Genomic DNA, 19,079 nt, shown 5'->3' on the forward strand with positions numbered 1-19,079 from the left:
CAGAGGCTGCAGCCTTGAGAACATACTCTATGTGCCATTGTGCAAGTCTTACTGGAATACCACAGATGCTGGACCTGATTTCATCTTCAACAAATGGCGCAAGACCCATTTCTTCTCTTGTTTTCCCTTCTAATTCAGGATACATTAGCACCATCTGACTTTCCTCAGCTAAGGATGCCGCTTTGTTGTAGAATTTTGCTCTTACCCAGAAGTGTCTAACCAGAGCTTCATATGTTGGTCCATTCAACATTTTGAAATAATCCATGAGTCCTTGCTCTTCATAGTAGCTTCTGATTGAACACCTATGAAAATTCAGAGAATCAAAGTCCACTGGATTCTCTATCTGAACCTGCAAATCCCATTCTTCCAATTTCATGCTTCTTCCTCTGTAGTCATATTCAGGGACCATTCGTGAAGTAGATACTGAATCTTCTCGTTGTGAGCTTGATGATGCCATTTGATGATTGACGAAGACTTGAAGAAGATGAAGATTTTAGGGTTCTAAGGTTGAGAGAATGCGCTTACTTCGCAAGAGGTTTGAGAGCAAATGTGTTTGTTGTGAGTGAGTAGTGTGTGAATTGACAAAGTGTTAAAAGTAAAACGATTGCAATTCAAAAGAGACAAACAAACATAACATTAATGACAAAATTGGGGGCGCGTGAAAAGTACTTTCAAAGCTATTAAATCATCATTGCCCTTTTAGTTATACACCAACACATACAGGCCACGTAAGAAGTTCACAGAGTAACTACCAAGTTAGTGGGTCAGAAGTTACTTTTTAAAAGGTAACTTCCAACGTTTCCACTAATTCAACTATTCAGAAGCAACAAATCCAGCTTCTGGACTTCAGATGCTGACGTCATCATCAGAAGCGAGTTTTCCTCAGAACCTCAATAAAGAGCTTCTGATGGACTACTGCTTCTGAACTAACTTCAGAACCTAAAATCCTATTCAGGAGCAAGCAAGCATTTAATCAGATACAAAGTGCATGTTCAAATTTTTCTTTATAAAATCAAATCTTTCAACAGTTAAAGGCTTAGTAAATATGTCAGCTCATTGATTTTCAGTATCAATGAATTGTATATCTAAAATTCCTTTTTGAACATAATCTCTGATAAAATGGTGTTTGATTTCAATGTGCTTAGCTCTTGAATGCAAAATTGGATTTTTAGACAAACAAATAGCAGCAGTATTATCACAATAAATGGGAATACTGTTAGCAGTTATCTGATAATCTTCCAACTGATGTTTCATCCAAAGTAGTTGTGTACAACAACTTGCAGGTGAAATGTATTCTGCTTCTGCTGTAGACATAACAATAGTTGTTTGTCTTTTGCTAGCCCAGGATATAAGATTATCACCCAGAAATTGACAATTGCCACTGGTTGACTTTCTTTCAATCCTATCACCAGCATAATCAGCATCACAGAATCCAATTAGCTTATAATCTAAGGATTTCCTATAAAGGAGTCCAAGATTAGTTGTTCCTTTCAAATACCTGAAGATTCTCTTGACAGCAGTCATATGAGATTCTCTAGGATCTGATTGGAATCTTGCACACAAGCATACACTGAATAAAATATCTGGCCTAGATGCAGTGAGATATAACAAAGAACCAATCATACCTCTATACAGCTTCTGATCTACTTTAGCTCCTTCATCTTCTTTGCTCAAGTTGCACGTAGGGTGCATTGGAGTGTTCATCACTTTACAATCTACAAGTTTGAACTTCTTCAGAAGCTCCTTTGTGTACTTTGATTGATGAACATAGACTCCATCTTTGCATTGATTGATTTGAATGCCCAGGAAGAACTTCAGCTCTCCCATCATGCTCATTTCAAATTCATCCTGCATTAACTCAGAAAATTCCTTGCAAAGAGATGCATTAGTAGAACCAAATATTATATCATCAACATATATTTGCACAACAAGAATATCTTTCTCAAGGGTCCTTCTGAAGAGTGTAGTATCGACCTATCCTCTTTTAAAATCATTTTTGATTAAGAAATTACTTAGTCTATCATACCAAGCTCTGGGAGCTTGTTTCAAGCCATATAGTGATTTCTTCAGTTTAAAAACATGGTCAGGATATTTAATATCCTCAAATCCAGGAGGTTGCTTGACATACACTTCTTCTTCTATGACACCATTTAGAAATGCACTCTTGACATCCATTTGATATAATATTATGCCATGATTAACTGCATAGGAAAGAAGTAACCTGATTGCTTCCAATCTTGCAACTGGAGCAAACGTTTCAGTGTAATCAATGCCTTCTTGTTGACTATACCCTTGTGCAACAAGCCTGGCTTTGTTTCTTGTTACTTCACCTTGCTCATTCAGCTTGTTTCTGAATACCCATTTTGTTCCAATAATGTTCTTGTGCTGAGGTTTGGGTACCAGATCCCACACATCATTTCTTTGAAATTGATTCAACTCTTCTTGCATAGCTAGGATCCATCCATCATCTGAAAGTGCTTCATCAACTGTTGTAGGTTCAATCATTGAGATTAGTCCAATCATTGACTCTTCTTGTCTGAAATGTGATCTTGTTCTTCTTGGACTATCTTTGTTTCCAATGATTAGCTCCTCAGGATGTGAAGACTTGTGTTTGAATGTGTTTCTGGGAGGATCTTCTTGATGTGAGTCATCTTGTGCTTCATCAGAAGCAGTTTCATCTTGCGCTTCTGATGTGGGTTCAGCTTCTGGACTATCTTCAGATTCAGCTATCTGATCAGGTTCTGGAGTAGCTTCAGGAACCTGTATCTCTGCAAAACTTTCACCTTGCTTTGAAGTTTTATCTTCAAGCTCCTTGTCATCAAATTTAACGTGCATAGATTCTTCAACACAGAGTGTCTCTGAATTATACACTCTGTATGCCTTTGACCTTTCAGAGTAACCTAAAAAGATTCCTCTTTGGGCCTTTGCATCAAATTTCTTTAGGTAGAGCTTGTTGTTCAGAATGTAACATGTACATCCAAATTGATGAAAGTAAGAGATATTGGGTTTTCTTCCTTTAAAGAGTTCATATGCTGTTTTCTCCAAAATAGGTCTAATATAGATCCTGTTTTGAACATAGCATGCTGTATTCACTGCTTCTGCCCAAAAATGTTTTGGTAAATTGTTTTCATGAATCATGGTTCTGGCCATTTCTTGTAAAGTTCTATTCTTTCTCTCTACAACCCCATTTTGTTGTGGTGTTCTAGGAGAAGAGAATTCATGGAAAATTCCATGTTTTTCACAAAAAGCTTCAAATGGCTCATTTTCGAATTCTCCACCATGATCACTTCTGACTTTCAAAATTTTTGATTCTTTTTCAGATTGAATTTGAGTGCAGAAGCTACTGAATACATCACACGCAACATCTTTACTCTTTATGAATTTCACCCAAGTCCATCTGCTGTAATCATCAACAATGACTAATCCATATCTACTTCCATATAAGGATGCAGTACTTACTGGTCCAAATAAATCAATATGGAGTAATTCTAACGGTCTTGAGGTTGAAACAATGTCTTTGGATTTAAAAGATGATTTCACAATTTTTCCTCTCTGACATGCACCACAGAGTGCATCTGAATAATAGTCAATGTCTGGTAGCCCTTTCACAAGTTGTAACTTACTAAGCTTAGAGATTAACCTCCAGTTAGCATGTCCCAACCTTCTGTGCCACATCCATTTCTTATCATTCACTGATAGTAGGCAAACCACCTTCTGATCAGCCAGTTCAGAAAAATTGATTTTATAGACTTTGTCAACTCTCTTTCCTTTGAACACAATGGATTTGTCTTCCTTGTTGATTACTGTACAGTTGGGTTTTTCAAAAAGCACATCATAACCATTATCACAAAATTGACTAATGCTCAAAAGGTTATGTTCAAGACCATCTACCAACCATACATTATTAATTGAGGTAGAGGAATTACCAATAGTTCCTGTACCTATGATCTTGCCTGACTGGTTGCCTCCAAATTTCACATTTCCTCCCTCTTTCATTGTTAGGCTGAGGAACATGGACTTGTCTCCTGTCATGTGTCTTGAGCAACCACTGTCTAGGTACCATGATCTTTGCTTTGGCACTGCTCTTAGACATACCTGCATCATTGACATTTTTAGATTTAGGTACCCATTGTTCTATGGGTCCTGGAAGGTTAGTACTTAAGGCTTTACTCTTCACTTCTTGTACCTTGTGCTGTGAGTTGGGTTGCTTCTGATTAACCATCACCTTAGGTTTTGGTACTTCAGAAGCAGTAACTGTCTTCTTCTGAAACTTAGACTTCAGAACCCCAGATTTTGGTTTCACCAGACTCTGAGGAATAGGTTCTGATCTTTTCAGGATCCTAACCTTTGAAGTCTTGGAATCAGATTTGATCATAGCCTTTGACTTAGAGTTCTTTGGCTTTGAAATAATCTAAGCCTTAGAACTAGAAGCTTCAGGTTCTGATTGAACAACAGTTTCCAACTCAGCCCCTTCTGGTACAAAGAATGTTTTCAGACCTTCCTTGATGCATTCACAACAAGACTTTAGATTGGTTTTCTCCAGTTTCACTTCTGGAAAACCAATTCCTCTGCCATTGTTCTTGTAAATGCTATAAATCATAGAAGTCACTCTGCTTCTGTCAATGCCAGATATAATAAAATCTTCAAGAGCAATTTCATGGTTACTTAAAGGTTTTTCATTACACTTTTCTTGTAGCTTCTGACATAAGAACCTGAGCTGATCTTCATATGTTTTACACATGAAGTCAAAGCCCCTAAGTCCTTGTTCAGAAGCTTTCAGATCCAATAAAGTTGATTTTTGCTGTTGTACCAAATCAGCATATTTTTCTTTTAAATCCTTCAACTCATTGGTTCTTACTTCAAAATGTGTAAGAAGTTCTTTAAGTGACTCAACAAGTTCATCTCTGGGAATTTTGGAATATACCTCGTTTTCATCTTCTGAGTCTGAATCTGACCCAGCTTCTGAAGTTGCTGTTGCTACCAACCCAACAGCTACCTTTGCATCTTCATCAGCTTCCTCTTTATCAGATCCAGATTCACTACCCAAATCATCCCAGGTTGCCATTAAACTCTGCTTAATCTGCTTCTTGAATTTGCTTGGTTTGAATGTAGACCTCTTTGACTTGTCCTTTGACTTTTCTCTTTGAAGATCAGGGCATTCAGCAATGAAGTGACCTGGCTTCTTACAGTTGAAGCATCCCTTCTGATCTTCTTTCCTTGAGCTTCTGGAGTTACCCCTTCTGGAGAGAAACTTTCTGTTCTTCTTGGCCAGATATTGAAGTCTGTTTGAGAGCATGGCCATTTCTGCAGCATCTGGTTCAGAGTCTGAACTTGACTGTTCTTCCTCTTCAGATTCAACCACTTTGAGAGCTTTTGATGACTTGCCTTTGGATGGAAGAGCTATTGATTTACTCTTCTTAGTAGACTCATGTTCATTAAGACTTAACTCATGAACTTTGAGAGAACTAACAAGATCTTCGACACTTAAAGTGTTTAAATCTTTAGCTTCCTCAATGGCAGTCACTTTTGGTCTCCATCTGGCAGGTAAGCTTCTGAGTATCTTGCTTACATGATCAGAAGCAACATAGCTCTTCTTTAGAATCTGTAGACCAGAAACTAAGGTTTGAAACCTTGAGTACATCTCCTCAATAGTTTCATCATCCTTCATTTTGAATAACTCATACTGATGTACAAGCAGGAGAGCCTTTGCTTCTTTGACCTTCTTGCTCCCTTCATAATTTGAACAGAGAGAAGCAAACATAGCTTTAGCAGTGGATTTGTCACTCATCTTCATGTATTCTGCTTTGGGTATGGCAGTGACAAGAGCTCCTCTGATAATATGATGCTTCTTGTAAAGTTTCCTCAGTTCTGGAGTATGTTTCTTTCTATCCACATCAGCTCCTTCTTCATCAAGGACTAAATCACCAACACCATCTTCCAGAATATCCCATAATTCTTCATCTAGGCTCATGATGTAACTGTAAAAGTTGGTCTTCCACCAAGAGAACTCTTCAGCATCTCCATTGAACTTTGGAACTTTTCCAATACTGGTTTTCTTACTATCACTATAATCATGTGAGACATGTTTATAGCTAGTATCACCAGGACCAGTAGGAGTAGGAGTAGACATGTTTTTCTCAGATCTTTGACTGTTGCACGGTTAAGTGATACACAACAGACCAAGGCTCTAGATACCAATTGAAGGTGAGAAAAACACAAGAAGGGGGGTTGAATTGTGTTTTAGAAAAATTCTTCGTTTCTCCTAAAAACTGAACACACTGATCAGAAGCTAAGCGAGACAGCTTCTGAAGTGATAATCAGAATCTAAATGCAGCGGAATAAAACAGAGAGAGAGAGAAGAAGAACGACACAAAGCAATTATACTGGTTCCTTCCACAATCCGGAAGTAGTCCAGTCCCCCTTGCACTTCCAAGGAGATTTCACTATGAGTAATATCTGATTACAAATGCTCAAGCACACAAGCAAGAGACTTCCAATGCTCAAGCACACAAGCAAGAGACTTCCTTTGCTCAAGACCACAATCAAGAGACTTCCTGCTCAAGCACAACTGCAAGAGACTTCCTAACTAAACAAAATTACACAGAAAATTGTTTAAGGTTGAACACTTGATATACAATCAGAGGTGATCACAATACAAATCAGATACAGACTCAATGGACTTAAGAATTTCTAAGATATGACTTTGAGACACAGAAATTCTAAGTGAATGCAGAACAATTTCAGCAGAGGTTTGGTACTTGTGAAAATCTTTGTGAGTCTTTCGTTCAGAGTTCATGCATTACCAATTCTCTAGGTCTTCACTCCTTTATATAGTGGTGTGAAAGAGACGTTGTGAAATTGCCTGCACACCAAAGAGTCGTTGTTGAAGCTTGATCTTTCACCAATAATCTTTTGCCTGATTTGGCTGTTGTCCTATGAAGAATAAATTTGAAATCCATTCCTTATCCAAAGGAACATCTATGCAGGCGAAACCGTATTCTGGAGCTGTTTTCTTGTCCTGTAGCGCGGACACAAAACAGAGTAGTGGAGAACGTGGTTGTACAATTCGTACAAAGTACAATGTCAACGCTTTCGTCCAAATTGCAAACACACGCCTTCAAACACCTTTGAAATGACCGTTGCAAACTCCACTAATCCTTTGTTTGTGTTTTCGAATCCAATAGACAGCTTTTGCATTGATAATTCTTCAATTCTTGATTCTTTGCAAATCCAGTTGATATTCAGCTTCTGGTGAAATGGCTTCTGATGAGGCAGCTTCTGATGATGCAGCTTCTGATGATATGACTTCTGCAGCTTCTGATGATGTGGCTTCTGGACCTCTTGTCTTCAGAAGCACTATTCTTCAGGAGCAGCTTACTTCAGGAGCGCTATTTCTTCAGGAGCAGCTTGACTTCAGGAGCGCTTTTTCTCTTCAGTAGCAAGTTGCTTTCAGGAGCGTCCAAGCTTCAAATTTTTGTTGTTTCCATAGCTCTTTATTTGCTCATTCAGAACCAATGATGATGTAACTTTATAATTATGGTCCTGTACACTTGAACAAATATTAGCTAGTCCAAATTACAATTTTTAATACCTTGTTATCATCAAAACCCTTTAAGGTTCATTGTTAAACACATTTTGTTCCAACATAGAAATCTTTCAAAAATAAAATGAACGTAGTCTCACATATTCTAGACATGAAGGGTCAATAGTTTTCCAATCCATGTATTTGAACTTTTTCAGCTTTTCGATGAATCGTTCAAATGCAACCTTTTCTGTTATATTCAGGGCATCAGGTCTTTCCAAGTCAACCTGTTTATATAAAATGAGTCAAAATCAATTTCAAAAAGAACTAAACATTATGTATTTAAAATTTTAACATTCATGAAATGTAATGCATACAAAATTCATGAATGGTGTGACCAGTCTTGTCATTTTGTCAGCTGGTTGTTGATTCCAGTTCAAGCAATTGACCCAGGCATTTATAACGAAGCAATTGACCCATTCATCTTTTTTAAGTGTGCACAAGTCTCTTCTTTGTAGAGCGTAAGCATGAGCGCCGTTTTCCGAGCAGTACAAAAACTCCTCCCTACATTATTATAAATCATTTAGCGTTTGTACTAATACGATATTATATGATATTAGAAACTCTAGTATAGCCAAATAAGCATTAACAGTTTGACTCATCATCATCATTATCACCTGGATGATCAAATAAAACCATTAAATACAGTCAATGGTTTTGGAGGACAACTAACCAAAACCATTTACACAGCACAATGGTTTTAGCATAGTTTTCAGAGTTTACCAAAGTGCTAACAAAGTACTAATTCATATAATATTCCAATAAATATTTAAAATGGTTTTCCTTACTCATCAAGTGAATTGCTCCATGCAAATGTTGATATGTCCTTTTGCATCTTATTGCATTTTGACTCGTAGACAGCTTCATCATAAGGGCTTTCAAGGTATTTCGATTTCTTTACAGCTCTTCTTTCACGCTCAGGGGCTTTTCCAGATATGTCATGCTTGGTCTTTCTTTTCCTTGCCTTCACACTTTTGTCATTGTCCAAGTCAATTACCTCATCTGCTAACACTGACCTTAACGGAGTTGCCCTGTCAAATAAATTACGTAATTGTTACTTTCCAGAATTTATATTTTGCAGAATTTAATGAAGCAATGTCACATTGGTCGATACTTACTTTACAATAATGTCATTACAAAATTCCAAATTCTTATCCTCCTCTGCATTCTCCTGCTTCGTGTCCTTCTCTGGGTTATCCTCCTCCATCACCCTTTCTTGATTCACATTGCTTGCTTCAGATTTTGTCTTAACTGATGTGTTTTTCTCCAGGTTCTCCTGCTCCGTGTCCTTCTCCTGGTTTTCCTCCTCCATCACCCTTTCTTGATTCACATTGCTTGCTTCAGATGTTGTCTCAGATTTTGTCTTAACTGATTTACTATTGACAAACACATCATATATAGAAAAGCATTAGTTAGTTCATATAGTTGTACATATCACAAATTAAGAACCATTGAAACACATCATTTGTATTCATTTCTTACCCTGCATTTGAAGCTTCTCCCCCATCAAAAAACTCTGGAAACCTCAAGATTGTTTCCTGTGTAACGGAAATATTGCATGCGTTCCTCACTGAATCATCAAGGATTTTGGCATCAATCTCATTTTCTCCATCATCATCATCAATCTCATCGGATACATCTTTGTCATGATTTTCTTCACTGAATTATACATTTGCTTATATGTGTCAATCTTATGCAGATATCAAACATTAAATCGTCTTAAGACTTAAAATTAGATGCAGTACCTTTTTTCCCTTCCAGTGCTTCCATCCCCTCTATTTTCTTCACTATCAGGTGCTTCCATACTTTTTTCATGACTTGAACTGTTATTCTTGTCGTGTTCAGGTTGACCTTCAGTTGGACTGTCGTTGGTTGTATCTTTTGGAACATCATCATTTTCCCCAGAAGTTTCAACTTTTGCCTCAGCTATTCTTCTTTCCAAGGTTTCAGCAGTTTTAGTGTAGATTTGTATGCAAGACCTACAATGATTAAGATGCATCTGTGCCTGCAAAATTTTTATGTATATGTACTATTACTATTTTGAAAAACATATGTCTGTTTCAATGGTTCTGAGCTTTAATTGTGAAACCAAAATCATTTTCAAATGGTTTTAAATGATGGAATTATTACTGAAACAATAAGTTTGGTTTAATTATTTTTAGTTTTATATGTACTATTATTATTTTGAAAACCATAAAAACACAATATTATGCCATTCATGTAATACATCTTTTGACAGTTTTATCTCACCTTAGAGAGTGGGCAAGTATCTGCATCAAAACACAATACAAGGGGACCTTCAATTGTGTTGTGCAGTCTGGTTACGCCGGCTGTCAGTCCATGCTCGAGTCCCATAATGTCATAGACCTTCTGAAGTTCTTGGTTTGCCGCCATGACATCCCAATCACGAAGTGATGGCCGCTTGTATTGTCCTGTCAGAAAAGGACTTCTCTTCCCCATTTTGTCCATGTAATTAATCTGCACAATAAAATCATGCATATACATAATTTAAAAATCTAACACTTATTTGTTTAAAAAATACAAATATACAGAATATATAATATGATCACCATTAGGAAGTGGAAGTCCGCTAATGGATTTGCAACTTCCGGATTTTGCAGGCCTTCTTTCATATATTCAAGAACATGGGAGCACCAGTTATAAGAAGATACCCCAGCTGGATCTTCAAATATGTGTGCATATTGGAGAGATACAAAGCTACTATTAGTGGGGCACAAAATATTGTGAATGATATAACAGATTGCACCTTTCACCCACGCATTTGGTTTCTCGAGTGTCTTCAGTATTCTCTCCAATTCTGTCACCCTCACAGAAGCCGAATAAGTTCCAGTCAGACCTAATTCTTTCCTTAATTTCTTTATTGCTTCCTCAGAACATAGATCCACGTTAATCTTCTTCCCTGCCACTGGAAGCTCATACACCCTATGTACATCTTCCTCTTTCAATGGAAGTACCTCATTCTTGCCTAATACAATCCACATGTTATCTTTGTCAAAGTTTTTAACAACCCAATCCACAAAGAAAGTGTGGATTCTTTTCCAGTTGCAGATATGCAACATTCCACCAAAGCCAGACTTATTCAAAACCTCAATGATCTCTGTTTTGTTTCTCTTTCGATATATTGAATTCATAATTTCATATACCTTAGGTATACTCAGCTTGTGCCTCAGTCTGTGCTTTGCATTTTCCTCATTCAAACTTCCTTCATCAGAATCTTCACCATCATTTTGTTGTTTCCTTTTCTTATTCCTCTTTTCCTTACTTCTAGCATCTTCTTTCTGCTCCTTATGTTTATCACCACCAGATGATGAACCAGTGACCTTTTTCTTTGCCCTTAGCCTCTCTTGTTCATCCTCCAATTGTTCTTCATTCTCTTGTTTCCTTTTTTTACTCCTGGTTATGTGCTCCTTATTTTCTTTGCCCTTAGCCTCTCTTTTTTTATGCTCCTTAGCCTCTATTGGTTTATGCTTCTTCTTTTTGCCCTTAGCCTCTCTTTTTTTATGATCCTTATTTGTATCACCAGCAGATGACGAGTCATTGATATTCTTTTCATCCTCCTCCTCCATTTGTGTAAGTCCTAAACTGAATGATGGCAATGTACCTTGCTCTGTAGTTTTTTCCACCTGGATGATCAAATAAAACCATTAAATACAGCCAATGGTTTTGGAGTACAACTCACCAAAACCATTTGCTCAGCACAATGGTTTTAGCATAATTTTCAGAGTTTACCAAAACCATTTGCTCAGCACAAGTGCTTACAAAGTACAACAACAATACTATAATTGAACCAACTTATATCATGAACAAGATGTACATGATCAATTTACATCATGAACAAACAAACAACAACAACACTATAATTGAACCAACTTAACACTTTGAAACCATTTCCACAGCAAAATGGTTTCATAATGAAACTCGCAGAAACCATTTACACAGGCAAATGGTTTTGGCATAATTTTTAAACAAAACATTCTGTAATAAGCACATTTAATCACTCTGAAACCATTAATTTGACTTCATTTTCCCCAATTCAAAATTAGAATGTCAATTTAGGGTTACACAGATGCAGTTACTTTCCAACTAAACAAAAATGGTTACACAGATGCAGTTACATAATTGTAATTATTTCAAAGCACAAGATAAGTTCAAACCTGTTTAAACCTCATTTTTGATGAGTTTTGTTGAGTTTTGTTGAGTTTTAAAGTTCAGTTTCAAACAACCGTAATGATGAAGAAGATGCTTGCGTGAAGTTGAGAATGCTTGCACGAAGGTGATGTTGACGATGATGAAATGCGGTGGTGATGATTATCGTGAAAGACGGTTACGGTGGCGGTTATGGTGAAGAAAGTTGGAAATGCGAACGATGATGACGAAATCGGCAGAAAACGACGACGATGATGATTATTGTGAACTACGACGGTGATTTTGACGGTGGAAAAGGACGACGGTGATGAAGTTGGTGAACGCCGGTGCCGGAAACTGTTACAGGCGACGGCGAGGTTGTTACAGGCGAGAATGTTATAAACGTTTCCGTTGCAATTTGGTTTTGTTTTGCTCTTAGGTGAAGAAAGCAATTTCAGTGGTGTAGAAAGCAATTTTCGCTTGGGCTTGGTTTAGTGGGCCGGATCCGGTTTAGGCTTATGCATGGTGCATAAGTTTTGCTTATGCACCATAACCACTCCCTTTAATTTGTATGTTATGGAAGCAGTTTTTTGTATGTTATGTAAGCTGTCCAATTGATTATGTTTAATTTGCGGCGTCGATATTTTATTGGTTGGCCATTATTGACTATGCAAGACTTCCTTGAACGGTACCTTTATAATTTGTACAAGTTGAGCTATTTTCAATTAAAAAATATTCTGACATGACATCATTATCAAGAATAAGTGTTTCTTTTTTATTCTCATTACCTGCTTCACAATACTATTAATCATTACTTAATTAACTACTACTAATATAGAAATAAGTGGTTTTTTTTAAAGAGTTCTTTTTAAAGAAAAAAATATCTGGTCTGGTTATGGTTTTGAGAATCATTGTGGTACGTTGGATTAGTTCATGCATCAATTTAACTTTGTTTTTCAATAAACAAATTGAAAAAACCGTAAAGTAATGATTTTTGCTCGTTGAGTCACATGAGTTTAACTTAAGAAAAATGAGATATTATCTGTTGGTATGTACATTATTAAGATAAGATGTTTGTTCTCTTCATTTTGCAGTGAGTTTTTAGGTAGGGTCAATACTTTGTTTTTTGTATTAAATCGTTTAAATTAGTTGGATTACAAGGATTCATTAAAATTACTACAGACGTCAAAACTCAACGAATATTAACATAGATACTTAAAATCATTCACTTAAGAAATCAACTCTGTACCAATTAAGTTGAGCTCCATCGATAGTAAAATCAATATTCTACTTGCAAATAAAAAACCTAACCTCGATAATAAAACTTATGGCACTTATGGCAAGGGTGATTTGGGTAGATGATCTCAACAAGTGATTCACCATAGTGAAAAATATTTTTGAGGTGTTTGTTTTCTCTTCTTATAATTGATGTCGACACTCAATGATATACAATATTGAGATTTAGTGACAGAAATCGTGTATCCAATATAGAAACTCTCTTACATCCATATTTGTCATTATTTAGAAAGAATCAAAATGACATGGCTTAAATGTAAAATAGAGTGTGATACGTTCTATGATCCATCAATACTAGCAATTTTTTCATCCTTCCAAACAAGCTATTGTACCAATTAGCAACCTCACAACAAAACTCATCTCAAGAATTCAAGCATACCCCTCCAATCCATTCGCAAAGCAAGTACACTTCACATTAGTAATATGTAAGATGAACAACTACATAGACAATCATAACACATGACAAATATAATCAAAAATTGAAGTCCTCTTCAAGTAAGATCATCCTCTTCAAGTTCTTTGGCTTTCAGTTTCTCCTTCACCCTCAGAAAAAGTGTTGTTTTCCAAGAATCCTACATAATATTCATGTAAAAGGACAAAATGAATTAATTTGATTATAACTATTTATGGAATGCAAAATAGGAATGATTAGAATTTAGAACAAGTGAAGTTTTAAGTCAATAATTCAGTACTCAATAGTCAGTTGAGTATATACCTATAAAAACATTGATAATAATTTTTCTTGATTTATTTTGCATTTAAAATAGTGGAATTTGATTAATTGTCGATGCCTATAGTATCGTATCCATATTTCACAACCGCTAAACACGATGTTAAGAGAATTTTGAATTAGTTCTGAAAAACATTGTCCTGTTTTACCTATCTTCCGTACAAGTTAAATTCAAAAGTTCAATATAACAACTATGTGTGAACGAAAATTACGGTGAAATTTGAGGCAGATGCAAAGTGGTAAAAACATATTTATCAAATTGTTGTAAACTTGAGCAATTTAATTATGATGTTTATTCTAGTATAAGATTATATGTCTAAAAACAGTAATGTCTTTTTGTAATTTAGAGCTTACCAAAGGAGACATGCTATCAAACTCCTTGACAACTTCAGTAAACTTTCCAACATCTTCTTCATCAATTGCAGCAGCAACATCCTGGCAATTTTTTTTTTGAAAAGAAACAGGTTAGCAATTCAGTTGGTGAATACCTGACTACAAAAACAATCAATGCCGTAATAGAGGCAGCTACTGAAAAGGTATGCGAGTTCTAATGTATAATGTACGAAGTCGTTAAAATTTGATAATGAAATTTCACAAGCAATATACCGCCAAAAGTCTGTATTCACGTGTTCCTGAAAATGTCGGATCCAAATCCTGCAAAAACAAATGCATATCAAAATAATTTAGTAACCTGTGATATAATGATATTTTCAGTCTGTAGAAGTAAATTTTTGAAAGATATCGGACCTGATATCGCTCTAATGCATTGGTAATAGCAATAACATCCCCTTTACAAAGTTGGCAAATCCCCGCATTAAGAAGATGTCCTTTAACTCCATACTTCAACAAATTATTGTTGAGAGACTGGCGAGCTATCTCTTCGTAAATTTCAATCGATTTATGATATCTGGAGAATATTAAAAATAGATGAAGCAGTTAACATTCAATATACCATAAAGAGAAGGATATAAAAAAGTTCCTTTCAATTCACATTATTCTAGCTGTTGTTTGTTACTGCTCTAATTCACAAATGTCATACACATCAACTTATGAGTAAGAACAAATAGCAATAGACTAATGTTGTTTGAAAATTATATAAAATGGAAGTTTCTTTAAGATTATATATCAAACTAGTACATTCTTTGACCTTAGCTGATCTCAACATGGGAGGAGGTGGGAGAGAGAAGGTGAAATAAAGGAAAATCGGCTTGTTAGACTACAAAAACACGGTAAGCAACCAGCATAGAATGAGAGATAACCTTGTTCAACCATTATTATTGAGGCATTCTCGGCAATGAAAAAGATAAAATAAGTAGAAAATAGAGAAAATCATACTGTTCTAACTGAGCAGAAAATTGAGCAACTTTTTGCTTGCACTGATTTGCAGATGTTGTCACTTCTTCACTTTCATAAAAATCAGCTGATTTTTCAAAATAAACAAGAGCCCTTTCAATATTTTGTTCAGACTCGCACATTTCAGCGATTTCCTGTGCAAACCAAAAGCAAAAGCCAATTAATGGCATGTTCACGGCGATTCCTATAAGAGTGCCTAAAAAGGATTGTCAAAAAGAAGAATAACATTTACAATTGAATATGAATCTCAATAATTAAAATTTAGATTACCACACAAACAAAAAGAATTACCAAAGTAGTAATGATATACTGGTATATACCTTCAAATACCTAGCAGCCATAGAAATTCTTCCAATATCACAGAACATGTTTACTGCATTATCCAAGCAGGATATAGCTTCTGCATAAAAGAGAGTAAAGGAAGATGAGCATTGAAAGTTCTATTTTTTTAATCATAATGCAAGTTATGCTATGTTAACAAATGCTTTGTGGCTATATAATGACTTCCGCATCAAAAGTTATGGATCTCAACGACAGTTATGCCCATACAACTTAAGTTTTAGGACAATGCTTGTTGATACGAAGAACCAAGTCATAATTTTTGCTTGAATGCTTCAATTGTGAAGGGAGTTTTTATTGCTATCTCTCTTTCATTTTCTCTCACTCCTAGATTTCTGTTTTTCTCTTGTGATATGACCCTTTTCGAGCAAGGATCAAGCTCCAGAAATTTAGAGAGGAATAGAGAAAAAAAAGATAATAATACCGATTAGTTACTTCTTGATTCATTTCACTATTGTCAACTCTTTAAATAGAGGACCTGTGTAACAAACTCCGGGAATCTAGGCGATTATATGAAAGAGGGGAAAATATTTGGTTGCCCCTTCTACACCTTTCTCATTCTAAATGTTAACTTCTGCATAATGGGTTATGCTGCATATTATTTGGAGTCCGAACTCTCAGAGGAATCCCATGTATCTGTATCATCTCGCTTCTTTAATATTTGATTACAGTCATATAGAGGTATGAAATGCATCCCTAACTACAGTGTGAGGCACACTCTAATATTAATATATAGGTAACTATGTTAATAAAGTGCTTAGTGAAAAGTGTTTTTCATATTAAAGAAGGAATGTGGTTACACTATTTCCATATAAGTCGTAAGCTATTTTCATGAACTGTCCTAAAAATCTTATTGAATTAAACTGATATAGAATATAGTCATGTCATAAGTTATTTTCATGTGTTCTCCTAAACACTTAGGCAACAATTTATGTCATAAATTCAAATAAGTTGTAAACAGTTTCTTCTAAACACATCCTGGACATACGAGGAAGCAAACTATCTGATGTCATGAAAACAGAAAGCTTGAAAAAGAAGACATGAAGTTATACAAAAAGTTTACACATGTCAGTGTACAAAAGTTAGACATGCATTGGCAACACAGTAAGAATTTTTGAACATGTATTGCCATTGCTTAGTAAATTAAACATAGAATGACACCATTGGAACCCAGAAAACAATCCTAGAGTATAACCATATACTTAGATACATACCATTTATATTGGTTTTTTTATAGCAATGTGCAGCATCAACATAAGCTGAGGCAGCTTCATGCTTGCTTTCCAACTTGAATCACAAAACAACAACGATCATTTCAGGATTGAGAGATAGTTAAAACAAAGTAGTTAACTCCAAAGAAAGCTAAATTGTGTCACCTTCACATGACAATTTGCCAACTTAATGTAGGTTGATCCTGCTTTATCCCCTGAAATAGCATCACCACCACCAACGACAACAATTTCAGCCTGATTTTACTACACCTAATACGGTTTTAACAACTAGAAAGCACATTTAAAAACCAATATACCATACACTGCATGTACACCATAGACGATACATATATAAGATAAATGAATTTGGACCCTTGTTTTAATATTAGTTGATATCTAAATCATAATTGATGAACCAACGACACAATACGACACGCGGGCAGTTACACGTAGATCACATGCATCAATTTAATAAAATGGTAGTGTCTAAACGTGACTACATATATCTGTTGGACATCAAGATGCGTCTGACTTCAGACATGTATTTAATCTGAAGTGTCGGTGCTACATAGATAGATATATTAAAAAACATTATGGAACTTTCATATATATGAATTGATTGATTGATATAATAATAATTTAAAACAACAAAGTCATGTAACGAAACACAAATAAAAATATACATGAATTGTACGAACATGCAATGTTTCCATTGCAACACAATTCACAATTAATTAACCTTAAAAAACATGTAATCAATCGTTGATTAAAAAATAACAGAAAACGTTACATGATTTGGCAAGCTTATAACAATTTGCAGATTTATCAAATAAATCAGCAGCATCCTCAAATTTGGAACCAAACATGCCCCAACCACTCAGCTTTTTCTCTGCCTTATTCTCAAAATCTTCTGCTCTTGCTAATTGATCTCCCATGCTTTCAACAAAATGGAATATCGATCAAATTCAATTTTCCTATGTTTTCATGCAAATTAGATTGTTATTTACAGATATGGAAATTGGTTACCACCAAAGTCAGAAAACATAACGAAGAAAAATACAAGAGAATTGTTTAATTTCGCTTTACGCAATGTGCTTTCATGGGCTTCATTTATTGGGCTTTTGAGGTTATAAGGCTATTTTAATGGGCTAAGCCCAACAAGCCTGTGAAAAGCTCGGAGGTTTCTTTTTAGGACCCCTTCGTATCTCTTTAGCTCCCCTAAAATTACGAAATTGTCTTTAATAACACGATTGGTATGTAACAACAGGCATCATGTACTTTCCTTCAACAACAAAAAAGCATCGGGTACTTAACTACTCGATGTTCATTTTAAAAATTTCCATTTTGTACACTCGGTAGATAGCTACCAAATATTCATTTTAAAAATTTCTATTTTGTATATTTGGTAGATAACTATTGGATGTTTATTTTAAAAAATTTCATTTTCTACCTCCGGTAGATAACTACCTAATGTTCATCCTATAACTCAAACCATTTGAACTACTGATATCCACATAGGTGAGGGACCAAAATGAATGATATTTTAGTAATCCAAAGGGCTGGTAAAAGATGAGAAGCATACTACATTGTTGGAAGTACATTCAACTTCTTGCCTCATGATATATGTGAATCAACGTAAGCTTCCAATCTCTTTCCTACCAAGATCGCCACAACAAACTCAACGATTGAATTGTACTTTTTGAAAAGGGTTAATAGTGCTTTACCCCCTGTAATATATGTCATTTCTGGTTTTACACCCTGTAAAATATTTTTTTTGATTTACCCCCCTGTAAAATATTTTTTTTTGATTTACCCCCTAATAGGTCATTCAAAAACCAATTTTTTATTTTTTTTCTTCAGAAATTCTGGTTTTTGAATGACCTATTAGAGGGGTAAATCAAAACGAAAATATTTTACGGGGGTATATAAAAAAAAATTACAGGGTGTAAAACCGTAAATGACCTATATTACAGGAGGTAAAACACCATTAACCCTTTTAAAAATTAGTAAACTGACATAAATAATTTCTCTAATACTCAGTATAACCATAAATAAATATCCTTACTTATTCTTTGACCCATTTATTTTTAAAATATTTTCAAAAAGTGATTTTTTTTTAACCGATAACTTTGCACGCAAATGCACATACCAATCCTTCAAATTGGATAGAACCGTAACAATTCACAAAGTTCTTCTCAAGAGATTTAACACAATTGCATTCTTATAGCTGGGTTTGCAGTGGCGGATCTTAGTTTGGGCATAGGTGAGCCACAACTCACCCAATTATCTTTATACTCCATTCGGTCCTTATTATAAGAAACAATTGACATTTTAGGTTTATTGTGTAAGTGATGTATCTAGTCTATATTTATAACGAGATGCATTAATTATTCAATGAACCTAAAAAGTCAATTGTTTCTTA

General features: G+C 35.3%; 2 protein-coding genes across 2 annotated transcripts; both read right to left on the reverse strand.

Annotated features, from left to right (window-relative positions):
* Positions 1 to 7,656: 7,656 nt before the first annotated feature.
* On the reverse strand, positions 7,657 to 11,278 carry LOC146924251 (uncharacterized). Its single transcript, XM_085711835.1, has 8 exons — positions 10,153 to 11,278; positions 9,833 to 10,060; positions 9,328 to 9,587; positions 9,065 to 9,241; positions 8,701 to 8,958; positions 8,371 to 8,613; positions 7,900 to 8,086; positions 7,657 to 7,809 (listed from the first exon to the last, which is right to left on the reverse strand). Exons 1-8 carry the CDS (start codon positions 11,167 to 11,169, stop codon positions 7,657 to 7,659), a joined length of 2,523 nt encoding a protein of 840 aa, XP_085567961.1. The 5' UTR covers positions 11,170 to 11,278.
* A 1,910-nt stretch (positions 11,279 to 13,188) lies between these two features.
* On the reverse strand, positions 13,189 to 17,758 carry LOC146924252 (alpha-soluble NSF attachment protein 2-like). The gene is made up of 9 exons (XM_085709248.1): positions 17,448 to 17,758; positions 16,823 to 16,872; positions 16,661 to 16,733; positions 15,428 to 15,507; positions 15,090 to 15,241; positions 14,502 to 14,661; positions 14,361 to 14,408; positions 14,109 to 14,189; positions 13,189 to 13,596 (listed from the first exon to the last, which is right to left on the reverse strand). Exons 1-9 carry the CDS (start codon positions 17,590 to 17,592, stop codon positions 13,516 to 13,518), a joined length of 870 nt encoding a protein of 289 aa, XP_085565374.1. The 5' UTR covers positions 17,593 to 17,758; the 3' UTR covers positions 13,189 to 13,515.
* Between the last annotated feature and the right edge of the window lie 1,321 nt (positions 17,759 to 19,079).

Source organism: Medicago sativa, chromosome 5 (genome assembly GCF_051527215.1).
Source record: "Medicago sativa cultivar Bolivia chromosome 5, Bolivia_mono, whole genome shotgun sequence".
In the NCBI taxonomy this organism is placed as follows: Eukaryota; Viridiplantae; Streptophyta; class Magnoliopsida; order Fabales; family Fabaceae; genus Medicago; species Medicago sativa.

Excerpts from the sequence above, each read along its gene's own strand:
- LOC146924251 (XM_085711835.1), bottom strand. The coding sequence starts at position 11,169 with ATGGAGGAGGAGGATGAAAAGAATATCAATGACTCGTCATCTGCTGGT. Across the intron at positions 10,061-10,152 it reads CGGACTTCCACTTCCTAATG|ATTAATTACATGGACAAAAT; the intron begins GTGATCATATTA and ends TTTATTGTGCAG. Across the intron at positions 9,588-9,832 it reads ATACTTGCCCACTCTCTAAG|GCACAGATGCATCTTAATCA; the intron begins GTGAGATAAAAC and ends AAAATTTTGCAG.
- LOC146924252 (XM_085709248.1), bottom strand. The coding sequence starts at position 17,592 with ATGGGAGATCAATTAGCAAGAGCAGAAGATTTTGAGAATAAGGCAGAG. Across the intron at positions 14,409-14,501 it reads ATGCATTAGAGCGATATCAG|GATTTGGATCCGACATTTTC; the intron begins GTCCGATATCTT and ends TTGTTTTTGCAG. Across the intron at positions 13,597-14,108 it reads TTGATAGCATGTCTCCTTTG|GATTCTTGGAAAACAACACT; the intron begins GTAAGCTCTAAA and ends AATATTATGTAG.